Raw genomic sequence first — 24,144 nt, forward strand, 5'->3', positions numbered from 1 at the left:
CATGAATATCTTGGAGTTACTATTGACAAGTCAACTTTTTGTGGCCTTTTTAAGAAAGCCTGGGATCAAGCTCTCACAACTGCTAATATTATTTCAGGGTTTCGATCATGTGGCATTTTTCCATACAATCCGTCTGCTGTTCCAAGCAAAGCTTACTTGCCTAATTCTGTCTATTCCATACAACAGCTACTTGACTCAAATGATCTGCTTGAATCAAGTCTGCATCCAATCAAAACTGACACTAAAATAACAAGATTAGAATATGCAATAGAAGAGGAAGTTGATTTTAAAGTAGAATTAATTAATAAACTTGGAAATATGTCTGAATCTAAAATAGATAATAATTTGATAAACCTTGACAATAATTCTTTGATATGGGATACCCATTTGACTCATGAGCAGTTAACAACTTTTAATTTCTGTATTCAAAATGGCTACGACATCCCAGATCCCTTGTATAAAATATATAAAGAATTTAAACTGAAACAGATTTCATGTACAAATATCATTTTAGAAATAGATGACTCTGTTCCGATGCCAAATGAATCTATAGTTACTATTCCATTTCTAAATGAAACTATTATTCAGCAAGTTCCTGTGCCAAATGAAACAATTGGGCAATCTAGTTTTTTTTCCAAATAAAACCACTAATGATTGTAATCAGATGCCAATTAAAGCCATTGTTCAGCCTAGTCTGACACCAATAATGTTGTGTACAAACCATTCAAATAATGATAGTGACAATGATATTTTGCCTTATCCAAAGATATATACTATCAAGTCAAAAGAAAATCGAAAAAAGGCTCAAAAATATTTTGTATTAAGAAGCAATGCAATCTAAAGTAAATGATGAGGAAAAGAAAAAAAAGAAAGTCGCAGCAGCTGAAGAGAAAAAATTGAAAAAACAAAAAGAAAAAGAAAATAAAGCACAACAAAAACAGGAGAAAGAGATACAAAAGCTATCTAAAAAAGCCAGCTCAGTTAGAATGAGAAAATTCAGCTTAACTCCTAAGATATTGGAATTCAATATCTCTTCAGATAATCAAAATATCTGTATTAAAGTACCAGATAATGCAATTATCTCCATCAATAATGAGCAAATGTAAATAGATTATTATCAACAGGTTATTATCAAATTCATTATCAATATATTGTGAAAACTTCTTATTATTATTTTAATATTATCAAAACTTCTAACATATTATTGTAAAGCTTATTGTACATATATTGAAAATTGCATTATTAAATGCTAGTTGAAATCTTATAACAGCTATGTGCTAAAGCTATTTTTTTATTTAAAATTTGTTTTATGCTTGATTTTCTGTAAAAGTAATTAAAAAGTTTCTTAACTTATTTTGTATTTCCTTTTTGATAGACTATCTTTTTATTTGAATAACAAATAAAAACTGTTTAAGTTTAATATCAACCAAAATAATATTTTTAAGCGAAGTATAGAATATTTTACTTATAAAAAAATTATCTTGGTTTGTAGTTCTTTAAAGTAGATCCTAGTTCATTATTAGGCTTTAATCGTCTGTCTGAATAATACTTTTCGATATATTCTTAGATATATTGATTTTAGGTAATGTAAGTGGCTCATAATAGGTAACGTTTTTTAATTTGCTGGCTATTATTTGGTCTACCTGGCCAATAATAGCTACAAATTTAAAATCTCAGTTTAAATACATTTTTATCTGAATTAAAAATGTTTTAAAAATAAAAAAGGTTTGTATAAGGTGTAGGCGTTGGTCATTAATAAAGCAGTATAAAAAAAATTCACCATTAGTTTAAGACATCCTACACGACATTGTATAAAAAAATTGTGGCCATTAATTGGTTACTTTGCCTTATTTGTGATTCAAATTCAGTTTTTGTCAAGTTTTCAAATTTTGCGGTAATAAAAAGCAGGTAAGTATAAATAATGAAATTGTTTATGAATGATTAGCTTGCGAGTAATTTTTTATTTTAAAATTTTAGACAAATAGAAATTGTCAGCAGCAATCAATGGAGAGTACTCATAATAAAGAAAAAAATGTTTTTAAAACTCATAGTAATAAGAAACCATCTGGTGCTCAATACAGAAAACATAAAGCAGAAAAAGTTGATAATTTGAAGAAAAATTATAAAAAACTTGAAAATTATTTTACATCGGAAAATAGTGATTGTAATAAAATAAAGGAAGGAGAAAATGTTGCGCATGTACTTAGTGATACATCAACCAGCGATGAAGAAGACGGAATAGTATCAGTTGGAAATGTTCACTACGATGAAAAAGATATCGATAACGAAAATGATGATGGCCAAGATGGTGATGTAAATGATCGCACCAAAGAAACAGCAATCGATTACTCAGACTGTAGTTTGTGGCCAATTCATCGCAACATTCAATTTGTTGATTGTGTAGTTAATATAGGCGCAATACAAGTGAATTTGGACACATATCCACGCGATAATAGAAGACGACATTTTTCAAATGCTTATTACAACCGAAAACTTTCAAATGGTGAGGTTATTTCACGACGTTGGCTTGTTTACTCAGTTTCTATAGATGAGGTATTTTGTTTTTGCTGCAAACTTTTTGATTTCAACATGAGTTTAAAGTTAAACGGAAATGGATTCAATAAATAGAAGAATTTAACAGAAGCATTAAAAATTCACGAAAATAGTAAGTCACACAGAAATGCTTCTATGTTCTATCAACTATGGGTTGAGACAGAAATACGAATGAAAGCTGGTGAAACTATTGATAAACAAGAACAAAAACTAATCGAAAAGGAGAGTTTAAGGTAGCGAAGTATTCTTGAACGATTGATGAACATTATTTTATACTTGGCAACAAAAAATATGGCCTTCAGAGGTTCTTCTGATAAATTGTATACAGTTAATAACGGTAAATTTTTAGGGTTGGTACAATTACTCGCTAAATTTGATCCTATCATGTTAAACCACGTCACGCTAGCTCTTAAAGGAGATATTTCTGATCATTACTGTGGAAAAACCATTCAAAATGAAATGATAGATATAATGGCATCAAAATTAACCAACATAATTATATCCAAAGCTCTAAAAAGTACATATTATTCTATTATTGCTGACTGCACTCCTGACGTATCTCACAAAGAACAGCTCTCGCTTACGATTAGAATTGTAAATATATCAGAATATCCTATAAAAATAAACGAACACTTTCTTGGGTTTTTCAATGTTAACGACACGACAGGTCTTGATTTAACGGAAACCATAATTGGAGCTTTAAAAGATTTTGGACTGAATATAAGCTTTTGTCGAGGGCAAGGTTACAATAACGGTGCAAATATGAAAGATAAAAAAATAGGTCTACAAAAGCGAATATTAGATTTGAATCCTTTGGCTTTTTACCTTCCATGTGGAAGTCATTCTCTCAATTTGGTTATTTGTGACGCAGCGCAGTCTTCACTAAATTCCATTAACGTTTTTGGCATAATACAAAGATTATTCACATTATTTTCTGCATCAACTTCACGCTGGAATATTTTACTTAGTCGTACAACAAACTTCGCTCTTAAACGATTATGCGACACTCGTTGGGAAGCCAAAATTAAGAGCCTCAAAGTCATCCGATACCAAGTAAGCAGCGTACATGATGCTTTAATTACTATATATGAAACTGAAACCAAGACTCCCGATATTGCACACGAAGCGCAATCATTAGCAGAACAATTAAAAGACTATAGTTTTTTAGTTTCTTTAATTGCATGGTACAATGTACTATTCCAAATAAACGTTGTTGGTAAAGCAATGCAAGCCAAAGACATGGATCTAGTATAGTGCGCTGAAATGTTGAAAAAATGCATCACATTTTTGGAAAATTATAGAACGTTTGGCTTTACACAAGCAACGGTTGATGCCAAAGAGTTAGCTGAAGATTTAAACATCGATCCAATATTTAAGCCGCTTAAAAAGAGTGCGACGAGTGAAACGTCATTATGATGAAAATGCTGCTGACGAACCAATTCAAAATCCCGAGAAGAAACTTGAAGTGACATTTTTTAACCCTTTATTAGATACATGTCTGTCGTCAATAAATTAAAGATTTGAACAACTTAATGAATATGTAAATATATGGAGTTTTTTATTTAATTTCGATAATTTGCCCATCAATAATGAACTTTTAAAATTGTGTAAACAATTACAAGAAAAATTAACTGTAAATACAAAATCAGAAATTGATGGTGCTTTGCTATGCGACGAACTAACAAGTGTGCAGTTTTTTATTAAAGATAAATTAAGCAATGTTGAAAATGAAATAAATACAAAAAAGATGACACCACTATTTGTACTGAATTTTATTAAAAAACATTGTCAACAAGAGTTATATTCAAATACATGGATTGTTCTGCGTATTCTTCTTACAATACCTGTTACTGTTGCTAGTGGAGAACGTAGTTTTTCTAAACTGAAGTTAATCAAAACATATTTAAGAAATATCATGTTGCAAGATCGACTTAAGTCTCTATCTATGTTATCAATCGAGCTAGAAATAGCTGAAAATTTAGATTTTTCAAGTTTGATAAGAGATTTCGCGGACTAGAAAAGTTACATTTTAAAGCTAGAAAAGTTACATTTTAAAATTTAATAACTCTTGTTTATATAGTTAGAAGATTTATTATATGTTTAATAAAAACATTTGTTGTTTTAAAAGCAGCGTTGCGTTGTCTATTTATTTAGTCACTCATTTCTATAAACCATTATCATGAAAAGTCTAAGTTTATAATTTTAATAAAAAATTAATTAAATAAGAAACTTGATGCACAATATGGATCTCTTTGCATTAAACTATATATTCCCTTTAGCACTCTTGTTCATCATTTTAGAGCATTGGTCTCGTTGTTAATGGTAACAACCCATCCATTTATACCTAGGGGCGCGTTCACAAGTATGTATATATATATATGCATATATATATATATGCATATATATATGTATATATATATATATATGTGTATATATATATATGTATATATATATATATATATATATATATATATATATATATATATATATGTATATATATGTATATATATATATATATATATATATATGTATATATATATATATATTTATGTATATATATATGTGTGTATATATATTTATGTATATATATATATTTATATATATATATGTATATATATATTTATATGTATATATATATATGTACATATAAATATATATAAACATATATATATACATATATATATATAAATATATATATATATATATACACACATATATATATAAATATATATATATAAATATATATATATATGTACATATAAATATATATAAACATATATATATACATATATATATATAAATATAAATATATATATACACATATATATATATATATATAAATATATATATAAATATATATATATATATATATATATATATATATATATATATATATATATATATTACAGAGACGGTTTTACGGGGGTTGGGGTGACACAAAATGACACTGATTTATTTACTGAATGTTAAAATGTATGGTTAATGGAGTTTAGCATATGTAAATGAAGTTTTATGCACATTTGAAAAAAAATATTAACTTCAACTACACATTGAAAAAAGACAATCAAAGTTTTCTTTTAAAAACTACAACAAGAAAACTAGACTTTTAAAGGTTTAATAGTTTCATCTAATATGAAATGGAATCATGATGAGGTTCAAGTAGCTACATGTAAAGCACAAAGAACCTTATGCTTAATCTGATAAAGCTTTACTTATCTTAACACTGAAATCATAAGGCAATTAGTTATACACATCGCTGGTTGGACCACACCTAGAATTCCTAGCTTCAGTATGGTCTCCAAGTAATAGAAAAAGTATCAATGACCTAGAAAAAGTTTTAAGACGAGCAACAAAATTAGCACCTGAACTACTAAATACTGAAAGAATGTTGGTCTTACATCACTGGAAACAAGACATATAAGAGGTGATTTTTTTGAGATTTTTAAAATAACAACTGGGATTGATAAGATATTGTGGTATAAAGAGCTTCATAAAGCTTCTTCACAAAGTTGAATAGGTCATTCAATGAAGTTTGAAAGGGAATTTGGAAAAATGACCCTGAGACATAATTTTTTTACGAACAAAAGTGATGAAATGCCTTACCTGAAAAAGTGGTATCTGCAAAGGCAGTAAATTTTTTTAAAGCAAGACTAGATAAACATTTGTAACAGCTGTTAAAGTATAGATTTTAAATTCTATGCTCCGCCACAATAGTCGTTACAGCAGTTTGTATTACTATTACTATTACACTAACGTCTATAATTATTCGAATGCTCACATTTTTCAATATAATTATTCGAATGCTCACATTTTTCAATATAATTATTCGAATGCTCATACTTTTCAATATAATTATTCGAATGCTCATACTTTTCAATATAATTATTCGAATGCTCATACTTTTCAATATAATTATTCGAATGCTCACATTTTTCAATATAAGATATCAAAGTTTTACTTACTGTTGGGAGAGAAAGTGAAAAAAATTCTACCTGAATTGTATGTTATCTTTTTATTTATAAAGTTTACATAAAAATAATATAAAAAAATAATGTCCAATTAGATTAATTAATAATTTATAATAATATGTTCTGAAGAATAGGAATTGGATTTAAGCTTCTTCTAAAAAAATAAATAGCTTTCCATTAACCTAACTTTTAAAAATTAAAGCATGGTTATTTAAAACTACTTTTGTTATTATTCCTTCTCTTTTTACAATGTCACTTGTGGCATTCCGACTAAAACAGTCCCTAACTTTAATACTACATCCACCATGTTTCACAGATCCTTGTGCTAAAAGGTAATGTGGTACACATATATTTAACTATACAAGCGTATAAACATTTTTATAATAATTTATGTTTAAATGTATATGCTTAACATAAAACAAATTAATTCAGTTCCGATAAAAGGTAAAGTTGTGCAAACGTAACATATAACGTTGAATCAACTTAAAATACAACGTTGTGCCAACGTAAAGTACAACGTTGAATCAACGTAAAACATTACGCAATGCCGACTTAAAATTCAACGTTGAACCAACGTTGTTTTTTGGTTGTTTGCGACGTCGCATTTGTAACCAAAATGATTTAAAAACAACGTTGGCGGTCGATGTTGGCCCAACGCAATGCACAAAATTGTTCTAACGTTTTATCAATGTATGTGTGCTAGTTGGGCTAAGAGGTTTATGGCACAAGATTTACCACTAACAAATCCATGCTGGTGAATAGATAGTAATTTGAGTTTAGTAAGGTGCTCCGTCATGTATTCTCTCACAAATCTCTCCATGATCTTACTTGCAATTGAAGTCAACGAGATTGGACGGTAATTTATTGGTTTAAGTTTACATCATTTATCGAAGATGGGTGAGATATTTGCATCTTTCCATAGCGAGGAAAACAATACCTGTTTCAAAAGATTTGATAAATATATAAGATAATGGAAAACTCAAGTTCTTATAACATTTTGAAAGAACAAAAGGATGTAACTGGTCTACTCCAGGTGGTTTTGATTTGTCTAAGCTGCACAGTAGAGTGGCTACTCGAGTTTTACTAAATAGAGTTTTACTGTCAACATAAGATATAGGTTGAGTTTTTGGTTTGAAATCTGGCATTAATGTTCTGTTAAGGGCCTGAGTAAAGGCTTTTTGGAACTGTTGGTTTAAACAATGAGTGATATTTTTTTTCGCTGTGATATGTTTCCTGTCAGCATCAAATACTGCCTCGATATCAGTTTTTATTATTTTTTGATTGTTGGTGTAGGAGTATAAAATTTTAGGATTTCGTTTTGCAAGCATTGAAATGCTTTCTTCAAATTGTAAAACTGCTTTATTTACTAATTTTTTAATCAATTTACATTGTTTCTTGAATTCAGTTTTAAGCGTACCTTTATTTAATTTAGATGCTGCAATCATCTAAATTAAATAAAGGTAAAAATTGAAAATACATAATTTGTATCTTAAAGCTTTTTTAATATTTTTATTCATCCATCTGGGTACTGATTTGGATAAGTTGAGGGTGAAGAGGGATTTCATCGGAACAAACTTCTCAACTAGTTTATTAAAAGTCAATGAAAATGTTATAACATTGGTTAACGTCTTTATCATAGAAGTTTGTATGCCAATTAATATCATTAAGTGCTTCACATATAGCTTCATAATTACCACATTTGTAGTCTCGTAAATTTCTTTGATTGTTTTTTGAACAGGTAGGATCTTTAACTCTATATTCCCACAACAATGTCTTGTGGAACTGATTTCGCTCCATGGATCCGATATGGGGGCCTATTTCTACTGCATATATACGATCAGGATCATCAGTTAAAATTATAGTCGGTTTATAAACTGGTTGTGATAAGAAACAGTCGTCTATAGTTTCTAAAAATTCTCGGCTTAAAACACGTCCTTTACCACAACACATACCTCCTGTATCATCCCAAAAGATATCAGGGTAGTTAAGATCACATATTATTAATAAGTTACTTAAATTTTTTCCATCGACTAATCTATGCGATTTGCTAATTGAGTCATTAAATATTTTGTTTAGGTCATATGAAGCATGAGGGTATGTCTGTATAAAGAACCAACTAAAATAGTATTTGAACCAATGCACCAAACTTGCTGATCTTGCACCAAATTTGCTCACTATCTAAGTAGAAAGGGTCAATCTCATGAGGTAAAAGATCATTTCGCACATATATTACTACTCCTCCAACACTGAGAGTTCTTCTATTATTGAAATAGGACGCGTAATTTTCTATATTGCGTTCAGAGGTACTGTTGAACCAAGTCTCAGTAATGCCTATAATGTGCGGAAAATAAAGGTGTTCAATTTTTACAATGAACTCGTCCCATTTATTGCATATAGATGTTGCATTAAAATAAAAACACTTTAAAGAAGACATAAAACTTTTCTTTTCCTTAATTTTTATAAAACAATTTTTATGCATGTCCTAGGAGTTACTGACTTTTTTTTTGTTTGAGCTCAATCCATCTAAGTGTGGCAAAGCGTATGCCCCATTAACCTTTCTTTCCATACTTTGTTCCCCATTTAAGCCTCCCATTTGATCCTTCTACTTCATTTGGAAGGTCATTGTTTCTATTGTTTCTTTTAATTTTAAGTTTGGTTTCAATTAATCTTTCATTTTTAGTTCTGTCTTGTATTATGTATATTTTGTAAAGCTTCAAAATTTTTAAATTCTTCAGCGTTAAGGATGGCTGTTCGTTGTGCGGCATGATCCTTAAATTCTAAGAGTATTAACGGGGGAGGAGGACTTTTATCAACTTGATTTAGGGATTTATTCTTAAACAAAACAGTAGTTACTTATTTTATCTTAAAAGATTTTAATGTTATGTATTATTTTATTTATAATTACTTTATTATATATATATATATATATATATATATATATATATATATATATATATATATATATATATATATATATATATATATACAGTGCCGGTTTTAGCACTACCAGCGCCCTGGGCGAGATTTCTACGGCGCCCCTAGCTCAATTTAACCCCATTCAAAAAAAAGGCAAAGGGTAAAATAACCAATTAGTTTCGCCCCTTTATATTCAGCGCCCTGGGCCATCGTTTAACCAGTCCCTCCTACCCTAACGCCGCCACTGTATACATATACACTGCTAGATTCCAGATTAAATCGACAGAGTTTAAATTGCTTGTAACAATCGACAGTTTTTTTTTTTACTTTTTTAATTTATTGTATGATTTGAATAGATTATCTCATACAATAGATTTTACTAGTCTATATTATAAAATCAATCATGCGTAACATGTTTATTTTAACTTTATTTGAAATCGTTAAAAAAATTAAGTCGACTTAGCCCTGTCAATCCACGTTAAGTATAGAAAATTGTTTACGTAATTAAACGTTTATAAAAATAAAATAATACATAACATTAAGATCTTTCAAGATAAAATAAGTAAATACAGTTTTGTTTAGGAAAAAAAAAACTAAAGTATACTCATTACAAATCGCTAAAAATGCATTAAAGTAAGAGTCGTCTTAACCGTAACATTTTTTAACTTAATTAATATATGCTGTTAAACTTTAACTCTTACTTTCTGAGAAATATTTATTAGTTTAATATAATCTAACCTATTTTATAAATATATTAACTATATTTATTAAACGATGCTATTCCACGGTATGTTTTGTAAAGAAATTTATAAAAAAACATTTAAAATTTAAATCGACGCAATTTTGTCACCTTTACCGATTTTGCATCCATTTAAAACAAACGTGACAACCATTTAAAACAACTATTACCCAGTTCACACTAAATTCTGTTTTAAATAAACATGTTTTAATGTAAACATAGTTTTATAATAAACATGTTTTCAGTTTTCTTGCGTTCAGATTGAACGTTCTTTAGTATTTATATTAACGTTCGAAAATGGCGCTCTCAAAGAAAAACTTGATCTCGAAGTTACGAGTATTATTGTACATATCAAGGAAAAAAAGAAGACTGCAATTGCTGCACATACTGATAAACTGTATTACTGCTTATAATTTTGCGGTTTACAGAAAAATTTGGACTAAACCTCGCAGTCAAAGCTTTTGGTACGAAACAATGGTAAACTGTTGAAACGAAGATGATTGGATAAAAAACATAAGAATGTCTAAAGCAGCCTTTAATTATCTGTGCAAGGAAGTTTCACCTTTTATGCCTATACAAGGCACTAACTTTCGTAAATCTTTGCCTTTAGAAATGAAGTTAGCTGTGACACTTTACTTTTTAAGTGGATCTGCAGATTACCGAACAATAGCCAATTTATTTGGCTTAGGAAAATCAACTGTTTGTACAATAGTTCACAGAATTTGTAAACATTTTGTTGATAACTTAATGAAGAAATACATTTCCTTACCCTCAAGGGAAGAAACAATGGAGATTATAGTAAGTTTTGAAAAATTATATGGTTTTCCACAAGTAGTTGGAGCAGTTGATGGATGTCACATAAGAATAAAGGCTCCTCATAAAAATTTAGAGGACTATATAAACAGAAAAGAATATCACTCCATTATTTTACAGGGATTGGTAGACAGCAAGTATTTATTTAGAGATATTTTTGTAGGGTGGACTGGCAAATCACACGATTCAAGGGTTTTTAAAAATTCTCCCTTATATAAAGAGTGTCTGGCTAGAACCTTTTTACCTACAAACTTATCTAAAATAATTGATAATATTGAAATTGGTCCTCTTATCCTTGGTGATTCAGCATATCCCCTTAAAAATTGGCTTATGAAACCTTACTCAGATCGTGGAAATCTTAGTATAGAAGAAGCAAAGTTTAACGTTTCTCTTAGTAAATGTCGTGTGGTGGTGGAGAATGGATTTGGAAGATTAAAAGGTCGATTTCAATGTCTTTTAAAGAGATTAGATACAACAGTTGAACACACAGTCAATATTGTTACAACATGTTGTATACTACATAACTTCTGTACTTTGACAAAGCAAAAGTATTTAAATGAATGGATTGAACAAACAGAAATTGACTTAGTAAACCCTATATTAAACCACAGTTGCATTGAACTTGACAATAAAGCTGAGTTTATTAGAAATTCCATAAAAAAACATTATTTTACAACTGTTTAGTTGTAAATGATTTTTTTCAAACAATGTTGTAAAAGGCATGGTTTATTTTATTTTGAGAAAAAAATAACAAAACAAAGAAATTGCTTCACATTTTTTTAATCATAATTAAAAACTCTATCTCAGTCCCACTTTTAAGACGTTTAACATCCTTATCATTTCGGATAAGTACATTTGGTAACTTGGTAATCAATAAAGATGCATTATCTTGAACTGAAAATTCCTCTTTTATTGTGCAAGTAAGTTTTTCTAGTGTCAAATCTGCCAATGAAAGTTCTATTTCAATAAAATATAAATCTTCAACTTGACGAACTTTTAATATAACACATGATTCTTCTTGTTTGTGGTTTTCTAAAATACTTTCTAAAATTTTATGATCAATATCAGCCTGAGAGGTCATAAATTTATTAACAGTGGCATTTAATTGTTCAAACATTACCTCACTTCTTGATTTTTTCTTTTTGGATTTTTTAAAGTAAAAACTATTATCTTTTTTTACCAACTCTTCAGATTTAGAACTTGACGGAGTAGTTTCAATGTCTATATGTTCACAGTTTACTAACTCATTAACACAATTATTAAAATTATTCACTTCTGCAGTTTTTTCAATAATAACATTCATGCCTGAGGAACTTTTCAAAAAAGTTGGTAATGTGGTTGGTTTGTCACTAAGAACCTTATCAATTTCATCAAAGCAGGATGGTTTTTTGGAAGGACCAGTCCCACTTGTATTTCGTTTATTATCAATATAATTGCGATATGCACTTGTCAATGTGTGAATTCTTGTTTTACACATCTCTTTATCTCTGTCTTCATATCCAGAAGCTTGCAAGAATAGCAAAATTTCCTCCCAAATTTTTCCTTTTCTAAAATCCAAAAAATATGAAGTTATATATATATATATATATATATATATATATATATATATATATATATATATATATATATATATATATATATATATATATATATATATATTGTGCTAACTATCAAAGAGAAATAAATATCTTGTTGTAAAAAGTACAATTTATAAACATTCATTTCCTTGTTTATTCAATATTAATGTAATTCGTAATCACTTCTTGTCTATTTGTGATTTATTTAAACTATTTAGTAACGAGTGGTTTGATTTTATTTAACAAGTTATTTCAATTTGATCCAACTTAACTGAAAAAAACAAAACAAAACCTTGTGCATGACTTCAACTTTTCTTGGATATTATCTTCTGACCATTTACTAATTAGTATTTTTGTTTCCTCATCATCCCAATGTCTAGCTCTCTTTCTAGATTTAACTTTTTCTTCAGCAACAGCTTTTTCCTCCGCCATTTAAAAACAGTTCAGGGTAATAAAACGCAATTAAAACAACCTCGCGACGTTGTTTTATTAAAACAACTTTTAACGTTGCGTGTTTTAATTAAAACCAATTTTAAATTTGATGAGAATAGTAAAATGTAAAACGCGTTTAAAATACGACAATTAAAACGTGTTTTATCGTCAGTATGAACGGGGTATATGACATTCATATAAAACCACCGCGACTCATTTAAAGCGTCGTGACAAGCAATTAAAATAATCGTGATTTTCAATCAAAACATTTAACGCATGCGCAATCTTAACGTTCTTTATTATTCAGAAAAAATGTTTTATTTATATATTTATTAATCTAATATTATATTAACTTATTTTAATATAATGGAATTTATTTAATGTTTAAATGGATGCAACATTTGTTTTAAATGGATGCAAAACTCGGTATGTGAGTAGGGGAGGGTCGGTAGGAGTGAACCAAGGGTAGGAGTGAATCGTTGATCCTACAGTTAAAACGAGAAATTAAAGACTCAAAATTTTCACCAAGTACTTACATACAAATTGTTGTTAATACAATCCAATTTTTTTACCGCTTCTAGGTGCGGGAGTCTCCGTTAACGTTGTCATCCACTGTTTTCTGTGCAAAAGTTAATTTTTTATATTTTTTGAGACTTCTTTAATGAGCATACCGGCTGTTTCGAGACATTAGATAGTGGTTGAAAATTTACTAATAAACAATGCAGTTTTTAGAAAAAAGTACTTTACATGCATAAATCACGTACTTATTGCACATTTAATGTTTTAATCCAGTTGCACAGCTTGGGGAGGAATGAGCCATTCCTTCACGGGTAGGATTGAACTGCGGGTCACTAATACTTCACGTTAAAAAAGTTTTGACAGCGTAAAAACATATTTACGTTTGCCTTTATATCTTAGTATATCATTAGAAAACTCGTGTGCAACATTACATTTATTTTTACCATATGTTATAAAGCCTCGAGTCTATAAAAGAACCACTTCGAAAGCAAAAACTTCCAGTTAAGATATGAAAGATGCATTACATTTAATCTAAAAAGTATTGGAGGAACTGCAATAACTTCCAAAATACCCTATCCAACGCTACGTCGTTATTGGAAAATTTTTTTGCTTGATGAAAATACAAGATTTACCCCGAATTATTATGTTAAAAGAATATTTACAGACAAGCAGGAATTAGAATTAAAGGAATATATTTTGACTTGTTCAAGAATGTTCTATGGCCTTCCAATTAAAGAATGTCGGTGTATAGCTTTTGAAATGGCAACCATTAATAAAATTAGTATTCCACAGTTGTGGCACAAAGACTCAATGGCAGGTATTGATTGAATGAGTATCTTTAGAAAGCGACATCCAGATTTGTCTCTTAGAACACCTGAAGGATGCCCATAATGTAAATATATTTTTTGATAAATTAAAAGAACCTTTTGCTTGATCACCAGCATTTGCAAATGGAACTCGGATTTTTAACCTTGATGAAACTGGAACTATTACCGTGCAGAACCCACAAAAGGTATGTTAATCTTCAATAATAAGTATATTTTTCATGACATATTTATTTCTTACATAAAACATCTTAATATTTAGGTTCTTGCAAAGAAAGGTGTGAAGAGTGTCTGCAAAGTCACAAGTGTTGAAAGAGGAACCCTTGTCACAACTTGTATAATAATCAGTGCTTCTGGACAATATCTTCCAACAGAAATTATTTTTCCAAGAGTGCATTTCAAGGAGCATATGTTTTCAGGAGCTCCTTCTGGATCTCTCGGACTCACATGTAAAACAGCCTGGATGAACGGTGAACTTTTTTTAGATGTTATGAATCACTCTCCCAAGTTCTCGTCTAGTACGAAAGAAAATTCATCATTATTAATATATGACGATTTCGAAGCGCACTTATCTATAGCAATGTTAAATTTAGCAAAAGAGCATGGAGTGACCATTTTGACATTACCGCCTCATTCCACGCACAAGTTACAACCACTTGATGTGGGAGTTATGGGGCCATTTAAAACTGCATATAATGCAGCAATTGATTTATGGATGCTCCACAATCCTGGAAAAACATTTACAATTTACCAAGTGGCTGCATCTGTAGGGCTTGCTTTTCTGAAACACCTTCTAACATTGTAGCTGCTTTTAAAAAGACAGGTATATTTCCTTATGACAGAAACGTGTTTACAGATATCGATTTTATGTGCAGCTCTCTGACAACAGGACTTTTGATGTCAACAATACTTGCATAAAAAATCACGTAAGTATTACTTCAGATAATTTTTTTAACCCTTTCTTTTACTTTTTCATCAAATGCAGACCCCACTACCTCTACTACTATAGATATAATAATAATGTTATCTCCGCTAACTATAGATACAAACAAACTAGTTACCTATCATACAATGGTTGATCTGTCAACATCATCAGATTCTTTATCAGCCCTAAACAATTTAGAGGTTTTCCTAAATCTGGAGAAAAAAGCAGTAAAAGAAAGGAAAGGATGAAGGGTCGCTCTATGAGTGCCACAGAGATCGGATCAAGAAAAGGCTCTGCAATGAAAAGTTAGTCAAACTTACAAAAGAATTAAAAGCAAATTTACTGAATATTAACAAAAAATTACTTAAAAAAGACGATTCTGTATTGGAACATTTGACAATCACAAATGAGAAAAGTTTAATAATCCTAGAAGATGATTTGGTTGCTTGTAATATATATCCTAAAAAAGATGACTTTGTATTGGTTAAATTTGGAACAGCAAAAAAAAAAAAATTGTTTTATGTTAGAAAGGTATTATGTATAAACTCTGTAAAAGAAGAAGTTACAATTAGTTTTCTTTGGAAAAAAGGTGATATTTATTAATTATAAATTATTTCTACTTCGGCCAACTTTTTCTGGAACAAGTAAAAGGCAGCACTGCCATTACAAATTTGAGGTTGTGTTTGACTATATCAGTATTTGCTAAATATTATTTTTATTGCCAATACACTATATGCTAGTATACTACTTTCATTAGATATAGATATTTTTATTATATCTTAATATTTGGAAATAATCATTTTTCATGGCAGAATTTATTGTTATTTATGTTATATTATTACTTATGTTATGTTTAGTTATAAAGTATTTGTTACTTACTTAATTTTCAACAAATTAGTTAAAGAAAATATCTAATTTTAGTTTTCTAATAATCAAAGATAATGGCTCACTCCTACCATTTGCTTGGTTTACTCCTACCCATTCATGGGTAGGAGTGAACCAAATCTTTAATATCTCGTTGCTCGTATCTTTGCTGCGACACCATTCCCCTATTCTTTTTTATAGAATATACATCCCTCAACATCAAGGTTTTGCATCCATTTAAATCAAGTATGGCATTCGTTTAAAATTAAAGTAAAATACATTAAGTTAAAATAAATTAAGATAATATTAATAAAAAATAAATTTAAATAAATAAATATATAAATAAAACCTTTTTTTTTTGAATAATATAGAATGTTGAGATTGCACATGCCTTAAATGTTTTAATTGAAAATCACGATTGTTATAATTGATTGTCACAATGTTTAAATGAATGTCATGGTTGTTTTAAATGGATGCAAAAACCGGTAATTATTCGTCGTCTTATTCAGCTTTTTGATACTTAAACTATCGACTTAAACGGCACGTATATATATATATATATATATATATATATATATATATATATATATATATATATATATATATATATATATATATATATATATATATATATATATATATATATATATATATATATATATATATATATATATATATATATATATATATATATATATATATATATATATATATATATGTATATAATAAATCAATCAATATATTTTCACTTTAATAATAATTGTATACATATACAATCGTGCGGGACATTTACAAACAGTTATAAACTGATGACGCGTAAAGACCTATGATGGTAAAAATTATAGCATAATAATAATGAATATAATAATAAGTAATAATAATAGCAATAATGGTAATAATAGTAATAAATAGTAATATTTTAAACAGTTATATAAAAAAATATAATCTATATATATATTTTACTATATATAAATATATATTTTACTATATATTTATCTATATATATAAAAATGATTATCATTAATAATAATGCAAAATAAAAAATATAAAAATCATAATAATATCAATAACAAAAATATAACAGGTAAAAAGAAGGAAAGAAAATGGAGAGAAGTTGAACGACTTGGTAAGAAGAATCAAAGAAGAAGTCCTAGGAGTGTTTTGTAATGTACCAGAATTTTTTAAGCATTGTATTTTATAAGGAAATAGAAATATTGAATATACATTAAAGTAAATTAAAATAAAATTAAAAAAAAAAAAATAGTTATAGAGAATATAGCGGGGCAATTGCATGGAAAATAGTTTATTGTTTATTTTTTACATGCTACATGGTTTAGTAACAATGTCACACACTTTAGAGCCATATAAACCTTACCGGATGATGAAAATGAGGGTATTTGGTTACGACTAAGTGAACATTTATATACTTTTATGTTTTATTTTTAGAGTTTTATATTTTTATTTTTATTTTGTGAGTTTTATATTTTTATTTCTATTTTTTGGTTTTATATTGTTATATTTATTTTTTATTTATTATTTTTATTTATGAGTTTTATACTTTAATTATATTAAAAGTTTAGTTATAGAGAATAGCAAGGGGGCGATTGCATAACTGATAGTTCATTGGTTATTTTTATTGAGGATAAACTTTTTTATATGGGTTATGAAGGCATTTCTATTTGTCATTTTGGAGAATATTTTTTAACTTTCAACTGGAAGAGAGTTCCAACATTGAATTGATTGATACTTGATTGAATTTATGCCATACTTATGTGTTTGTTTTAAAGACATAGAGAGACTACATATATTATATATATATATATATATATATATATATATATATATATATATATATATATATATATATATATATATATATATATATATATATATATATATATATATATATATATATATATATATATATATATATATGAAATGTACTAACAATTTTTAAATTTAAAGTATATGATATTGTTTGCCGTTAAGGCAATTTATAATAATTTTGATTAAAGCTTATAACAAAATAGAAGAATGATTAGTGATTTACAAAATACATTGGCATATTTGCTTTGAGCTTGAAATCAAGCAATTTTTCATTTATATTATTTCTTGTCTTTTAATGTAAATCTTTTATTTATGCAGCTGTTGTCATCCAGTTTCATATCTTCATTCTCTTCCAAATCTAAATTGTGAAGAACATCTAGTTTTCTACTTTTAGTTTTGATTTCAAGTAATGTTGCTTGTTGAACCACCAGGCCATTTTGTTTTCAATTGACTATTTTCTTCAGTATGTTTTTTTTTTTAGCAATGTCAACAGTTTAAAAGATTTGATATTTATTATAAAGGCATCTACATGATCCCATGATACGAACTAGTTGCTTTAAATTTTCTTTTTTTTCTAAAAGTGGAAATGTTAGTGGTATTCATAAAATTTACATTATTTAATTCTTGTTCGTTAAATAACATAAAAAGTGAGTAGCTTTTATGGGTTTAACAATTTTACATCTTAGATTAAACGGACAATCTTGATTCAATTATATAAGATGTTAAACTATTTAGAGTGCATTTTTTTCAACTAGGGGTAAAAAAAATTAACTTTAAATGACACAATCATAAAATACATAATCATAAATAGTTCAAGAACCCATTCTTGACTGAGTAAATATTATAATAACGTTTTTTATTTATGCAAGTTTTTATATGCATTTGACACTTATGAATATCAAAAAAATAATTATCACATAGTTACATAGTTAATAAAACATTTTTAGTTCATAAAGCATAATTAAATAGATCAATTATGACGTATTTCATAAGTTTTTTTCCCAAAGTTACTGTTCTGCAAGTTAATGATGCAAAAGAATTCATTTCGACACCATATTTGCGAAATTAATCTAGGTACACTTGGACTCTTAGTATTTTTCCTAGAATTTTTTGAATAACATTACGTTTAAAGAAACAACACATTTCGGTCAAAAGTGCAACGTACCGTTTGTACAAGTTAGATAAACTATTTTTACCGTAGAAAAATGCTATAAAAACGTCAACAATTAAACACCTAATTTACAAAAATTTGCCAGATAAAACAGTTTTTCCTATATATTGTGTTTATCAACAACAAAACTTTATACCCGATGATCTCATAATTGATTCTTGATTCAATTGAGTTGCTTTGAAATTTGCTTAAAGCGCTCTGAAAAACTCCGCTGCGGCGCTTAAGCAGCCAAGGTGCAGTGATTAGAGAGCTTGCCTCTGAATCGGGAGGTCTTGAGGCATGAACTTCCTAATTAAATGCTTATCTGATTTGCTCTGCGATAAGACTGAGAAAAGGACATATTAATTGATTTGCTCTGCGATAAGAATGAGAAAAGGACATTTTAATTGAGCACCTTAACCACCAGATAAAAAAAAATAAAAAACTTAAAGTGACAAAAAAAGTATCCTGATCTCATAGTTGTAGGAGATTTTCCTAACATAGAACAGTCAACTATCTAATTATTTACTCAAATGAAAACTAAACGGAACATAACTTTTATTTTTAAATGATTGTTTTTTATTCTAAATAGATTGTATAATTTTGCAATATTTATGCAAAGTGATTCTGCCGTAACGCTTAAAAACTCTTACCTGGTTATAGCTTGCAATTAGATTTCCATTAATTTGCTCCAATGTGGTTTTCACTTAGGTCATTATGAAAAAAGAATATACCGTTACATCATCACTTGGCAATATTTTTCTGGTTTTAGTGGCAGTACAATTTTCACATTAGATATATTTTGCAATAAAATAGGTAAATTTACAAAAATGGTTAAGTTACTTTTACAAACTCATAAATCTTGTCAATTAACTATTCCTCGTTTTGCTAATGTTAATTTACATGGGCAAAGTCAAAGAGCTTGAAGATAGTTTACAAAACAAGTGCTAATTTAAAAGAAAGATAATTAAAGATCCACTTGGGAATACAAAATGAATTTGGTATAAAAAGCAAAGTGGGTGTTAATAGTTTTACTTTTATAAGAAAACACAAAGAAAAATTTAAGCTCTAAATAAGAGTAATCATAGAAAAAAACACCCAAAGTAACAATAACTACTAAAACTTCAGAATTTATTTAAAAAACCTGTTGACAAAGATAAAATATTTAAATTAAAAAATTATTTAAATATTTTACTTTTTTTACTACTGTTTTTGTCTTTAACTTTTTCCTCTAATTTTCTTTAAATGTATTACATTTTTGGACAGGTGGAAAGGTGGAAATATCAAACACAATTATGTGTTGAAAAAATTTTGGTGTAAATTAAAAAATCTTTTGAAAGTAGAGCAACCTCATTCAAGCTTCCCATTTTTGGCTCCAGTTTAAAGTCTATTAAATCTAGCTAAAAATTCTATGCCCAAAAAGGTTTAAAAAAAAAAGTACTTAGTTATAAAAAGTGAGTAGCTTTTATGGGTTTAACAATTTTACATCTTAGATTAAACGGACAACCTTGATTCAATTATATAAGATGTTAAACTATTTAGAGTGCATTTTTTTCAACTAGGGGTAAAAAAATTAACTTTAAATGACACAATCATAAAATACATAATCATAAATAGTTCAAGAACCCATTCTTGACTGAGTATCTTTCTTTTTAAACTGAGTATGTCTAAAACTAAATTTGGAATAAATTTTCAGATAATGCTAAATAAAAAAAACAAAACTAAATATTATGGCGCTTTAGCTGAATGTTGTTGGCGATTCTACGAATAAAATTGGGGACAGAGGGTGATTGAATCCTTGAAACGTACTGACTGACTCTTTAAAATATATATATAAAAAAGGTCCTCAAAACTTAAATAAGTAAATTAATAGTAAATTAATTCCACTATAATGTGTCAAATATCCGATTAGTCCGACTTGTAATTTTCTCGCAATAAACACAGCAAGAAAATTATTTCATTTTTTTTTTTTTTTGTCATTAAACTAACTTCCACTTATCCTTACTTCTTACAAAATCTAAAAACCACAGTCATTACAGTTCATTTATCATTTTATAATTTGAACTTAAAAATTAACAGCTTCAATTGTGTGTGACTCTTAATTGAATATTGTAGATTGCACATCGCACACGTAAAATATTGTAAAGTTTACAATATTTTAAGCTCGAATTGTACATTATAAAATGAAGAGTCATAAAATAAAAGAACTTTAAGGTTGAGGCTTTATAAATCACTTAAAATGTAAACATTTTATTCCTTTTCAAATATTACCCAAATTATATAACAAACTTTTTTTTTTATATAATTTGGGTAATATTTGAAATTTTTGTTGATAAATTACGATAAATCAATTATAAAAAACTTAAGTAACAAAAAAATATCGTGTCTATAAAGTATAAAATATAAATGAAAAGATTTTAAAATATAATAAAGTATAAATAAAAGATGGATTTTAAAAATATAATAGTTAGTGATAGTTTGAAAAAATTGCTGTGATTTAGGAGCAATTTATTAATCTTATTGTTGGGGTCGTCACAACTTGGCAAATAATTTCAGGGGGTTACAGCATCGGAACGGTTACAAATCGCTGCCTTAAACCGAAAAGAATAATACACATCTTGAAAAGGTTTCAATTCCATGAAAATAGCTGTTACTTTTTAACAAAACGCTCATTAAAATATTAGAACTTTTATTAATGGTTTAATTGTTATGGAAACGTAACAAAGTAATATACTTAGGTTTTGGAACAAACTCGAAGCCAGAAACAATAACAAACTTGAGTAAAACTACCCATGAAATCAACGTCTTTTTTAGCCTACGCCTCGTAACAAAGATGTGTCTGTATGGATTTTAGTTCCAAAAATGACCTTAATGTGCCAGTTAAGTATTACAAAGTTTATCTGGGCGCTTGGCTGTAAGACATACTAGGTTTCTTTTTGTCCCTGATATCAGTATAAATTACACAGGTCAACAAAAAAAAATTTTTTTTCTGGTGCCGAGCAAACAATTTGTTTTTTGTATAGCATTTCTCATTTTGATTTCAAATATGTAACTCTTTTTTTACCATCAGGTCAAGTTGTAAAGATATTTAGGTTCAAATCTTAAGTATTTAGGGTAAAGTCCCTAATATTGTCGAAAAAAAAGTTATTCAAAAGTATGTCAACCTGGGTCTCAAAAGAAGCGTATTTTCATAGAGATTTTAAAAATGTTGTTCATTTGTAATAAAAATAAGTATTTTGTGTAGTTTTGGTGAATAACATTCTGTTGACTTTTTTTTAAGAGTCTCTAGCATTTTTTCACATAATTTTTTTGTCAATAAATTTTAAGGAAAAATATTTATGTTTTCTAAAATCTCTATGAAAATACGCTTCTTTTGAGACCCAGGTTGACCATACTTTTGAATAACTTTTTTTTCGACAATATTAGGGACTTTACCCTAAATACTTAAGATTTGAACCTAAATATCTTTACAACTTGACCTGATGGTAAAAAAAGAGTTACATATTTGAAATCAAAATGAGAAATGCTATACAAAAAACAAATTGTTTGCTCGGCACCAGAAAAAAATTTTTTTTTGTTGACCTGTGTTATCAATATTTTACGGAACGTATATATTTACACGATGAAAGTTATATAAAAAAAGCCACAATTCTTTATTATAAAGACAGCTATTGCAACGTAATTGCTAAAAATATCTAATTTTAATTTATTTATTATTAGATATAACGTAAAGTTGCATATTCTAACAACTAGTGCAATATATGCCCGCTTTCTCTATTCTATTTTTCTAACTCGGTTTCTTCTGACTTTCACTCTACTACCATTTTTTCTTCTTAAACTACCTACTCTTGGCCCGTCGTAGCAGGTTATGATGCTCTTTAGCGAGCTGAACTCGTCTTTGCGGGCCTTGGTATGTGGTCTCTATATAGCAACTAGCCGGCGGAGGATAAACCACACTACCATAATTATAAAGACAGTAATTTGACTATGAAGACTGACAGCTACATTTCGTAAGCTACAAGTTTAAAAAATGTAGATAAAAGTTTAACTAATTTTACAATTGTTTGTTTATAATAGTTAAAACTATCATGCTTTTTTTCAAATTTACTTTTATATCATTTTTCTCCTACTTAATTTACTATAAACATAATATACATGTTTTTTTTTTAATAGCATATGAAATTTTTCAAACAGACTTGGGTATGCTTATGTAAAAAGCTCTAAAAGTATGCTTACGCATATTTCTTAACATATGCTTATTTCAATACTTTTTGAAAAATTAATTTACGCATACATTTTCGAAAATTTTTTAAATATTTTTCAAAAAAGACTGTTTTAATATAACAATCAAAAATAACACGTATAAACATTAAAAAACTATATAACAATTTTGTCAATAAAATCAAAGATGTTAACTTCGTTTTCGTTTCTCCAGGACCAATAAATGTGTCATCTAGACGAAATTCATTGGCATCTTTATTTATACCATCATCCACTTCAGCCGGTTGAAAATCACTGTAATTTCCTTCGGGATGATCACTGGCAAGATCAATTATGGATGGCGGAAGCACATTGTAATTACCATGGCCCGCCGATTTGATTAGTGAATCATTCGAGCCATCAGAAGTAATTTAACATCCAGTCATTTCATTACTGAACTATCTATCTGAATTATTATCTGCATCCAGCGATTTTTAATGTTTAATGGCAATGAGCCTTTTTAGAGTGGCAACGTATCTTGCGTTAACTGTTTGTTAAAAGTCAATAACATTTTGTAGACCGTACCAAAGAAGTCGTTTAGTATCAGCCACAGAATCTTTAAAATCTTCATTCATCTGTCCTTTTAAATGGTCCTGCAAAAGAAAAAATTTATCTAGTTTTTGTGCTTTGATAAACGGAAAGAGTGTTTCATCACACAAGCACTTACAAACGTTTTGGTCTAACCAAGAATGTTTTTTTTTTTTTTTAAGTAAACGGGAATATTTTTGTGCTATACTAATTTTTTGTCTTTAAAATGCGTTTCCTTGACCTCTAAAA

General features: G+C 28.1%; 3 protein-coding genes across 4 annotated transcripts in view; 1 reads left to right on the forward strand and 2 right to left on the reverse strand.

Moving 5' to 3' along the window:
- Positions 1-24,144, reverse strand: part of LOC100199035 (uncharacterized) — a 90,290-nt gene that overhangs the window by 61,873 nt on the left and 4,273 nt on the right. The window lies entirely within an intron of this gene.
- On the forward strand, positions 10,696-11,673 carry LOC136088026 (uncharacterized). Its single transcript, XM_065811666.1, has one exon. The coding sequence runs from the start codon at positions 10,696-10,698 to the stop codon at positions 11,671-11,673; it is 978 nt and encodes a 325-aa protein (XP_065667738.1).
- LOC136088607 (uncharacterized) lies at positions 11,754-13,200 on the reverse strand. The gene is made up of 2 exons (XM_065812698.1): positions 12,859-13,200; positions 11,754-12,536 (listed from the first exon to the last, which is right to left on the reverse strand). Exons 1-2 carry the CDS (start codon positions 12,996-12,998, stop codon positions 11,759-11,761), a joined length of 918 nt encoding a protein of 305 aa, XP_065668770.1. The 5' UTR covers positions 12,999-13,200; the 3' UTR covers positions 11,754-11,758.

The sequence above is a fragment of the Hydra vulgaris genome, chromosome 12 (assembly GCF_038396675.1).
Source record: "Hydra vulgaris chromosome 12, alternate assembly HydraT2T_AEP".
In the NCBI taxonomy this organism is placed as follows: domain Eukaryota; kingdom Metazoa; phylum Cnidaria; class Hydrozoa; order Anthoathecata; family Hydridae; genus Hydra; species Hydra vulgaris.

Bases quoted from the DNA above. Each gene is read 5' to 3' on its own strand.
- LOC136088607 (XM_065812698.1), bottom strand. From the start codon at position 12,998: ATGGCGGAGGAAAAAGCTGTTGCTGAAGAAAAAGTTAAATCTAGAAAG. The intron at 12,537-12,858 runs GTTTTGTTTTGT...TTTGGATTTTAG, and splicing joins AAGTTGAAGTCATGCACAAG to AAAAGGAAAAATTTGGGAGG.
- LOC136088026 (XM_065811666.1), top strand. From the start codon at position 10,696: ATGTCTAAAGCAGCCTTTAATTATCTGTGCAAGGAAGTTTCACCTTTT.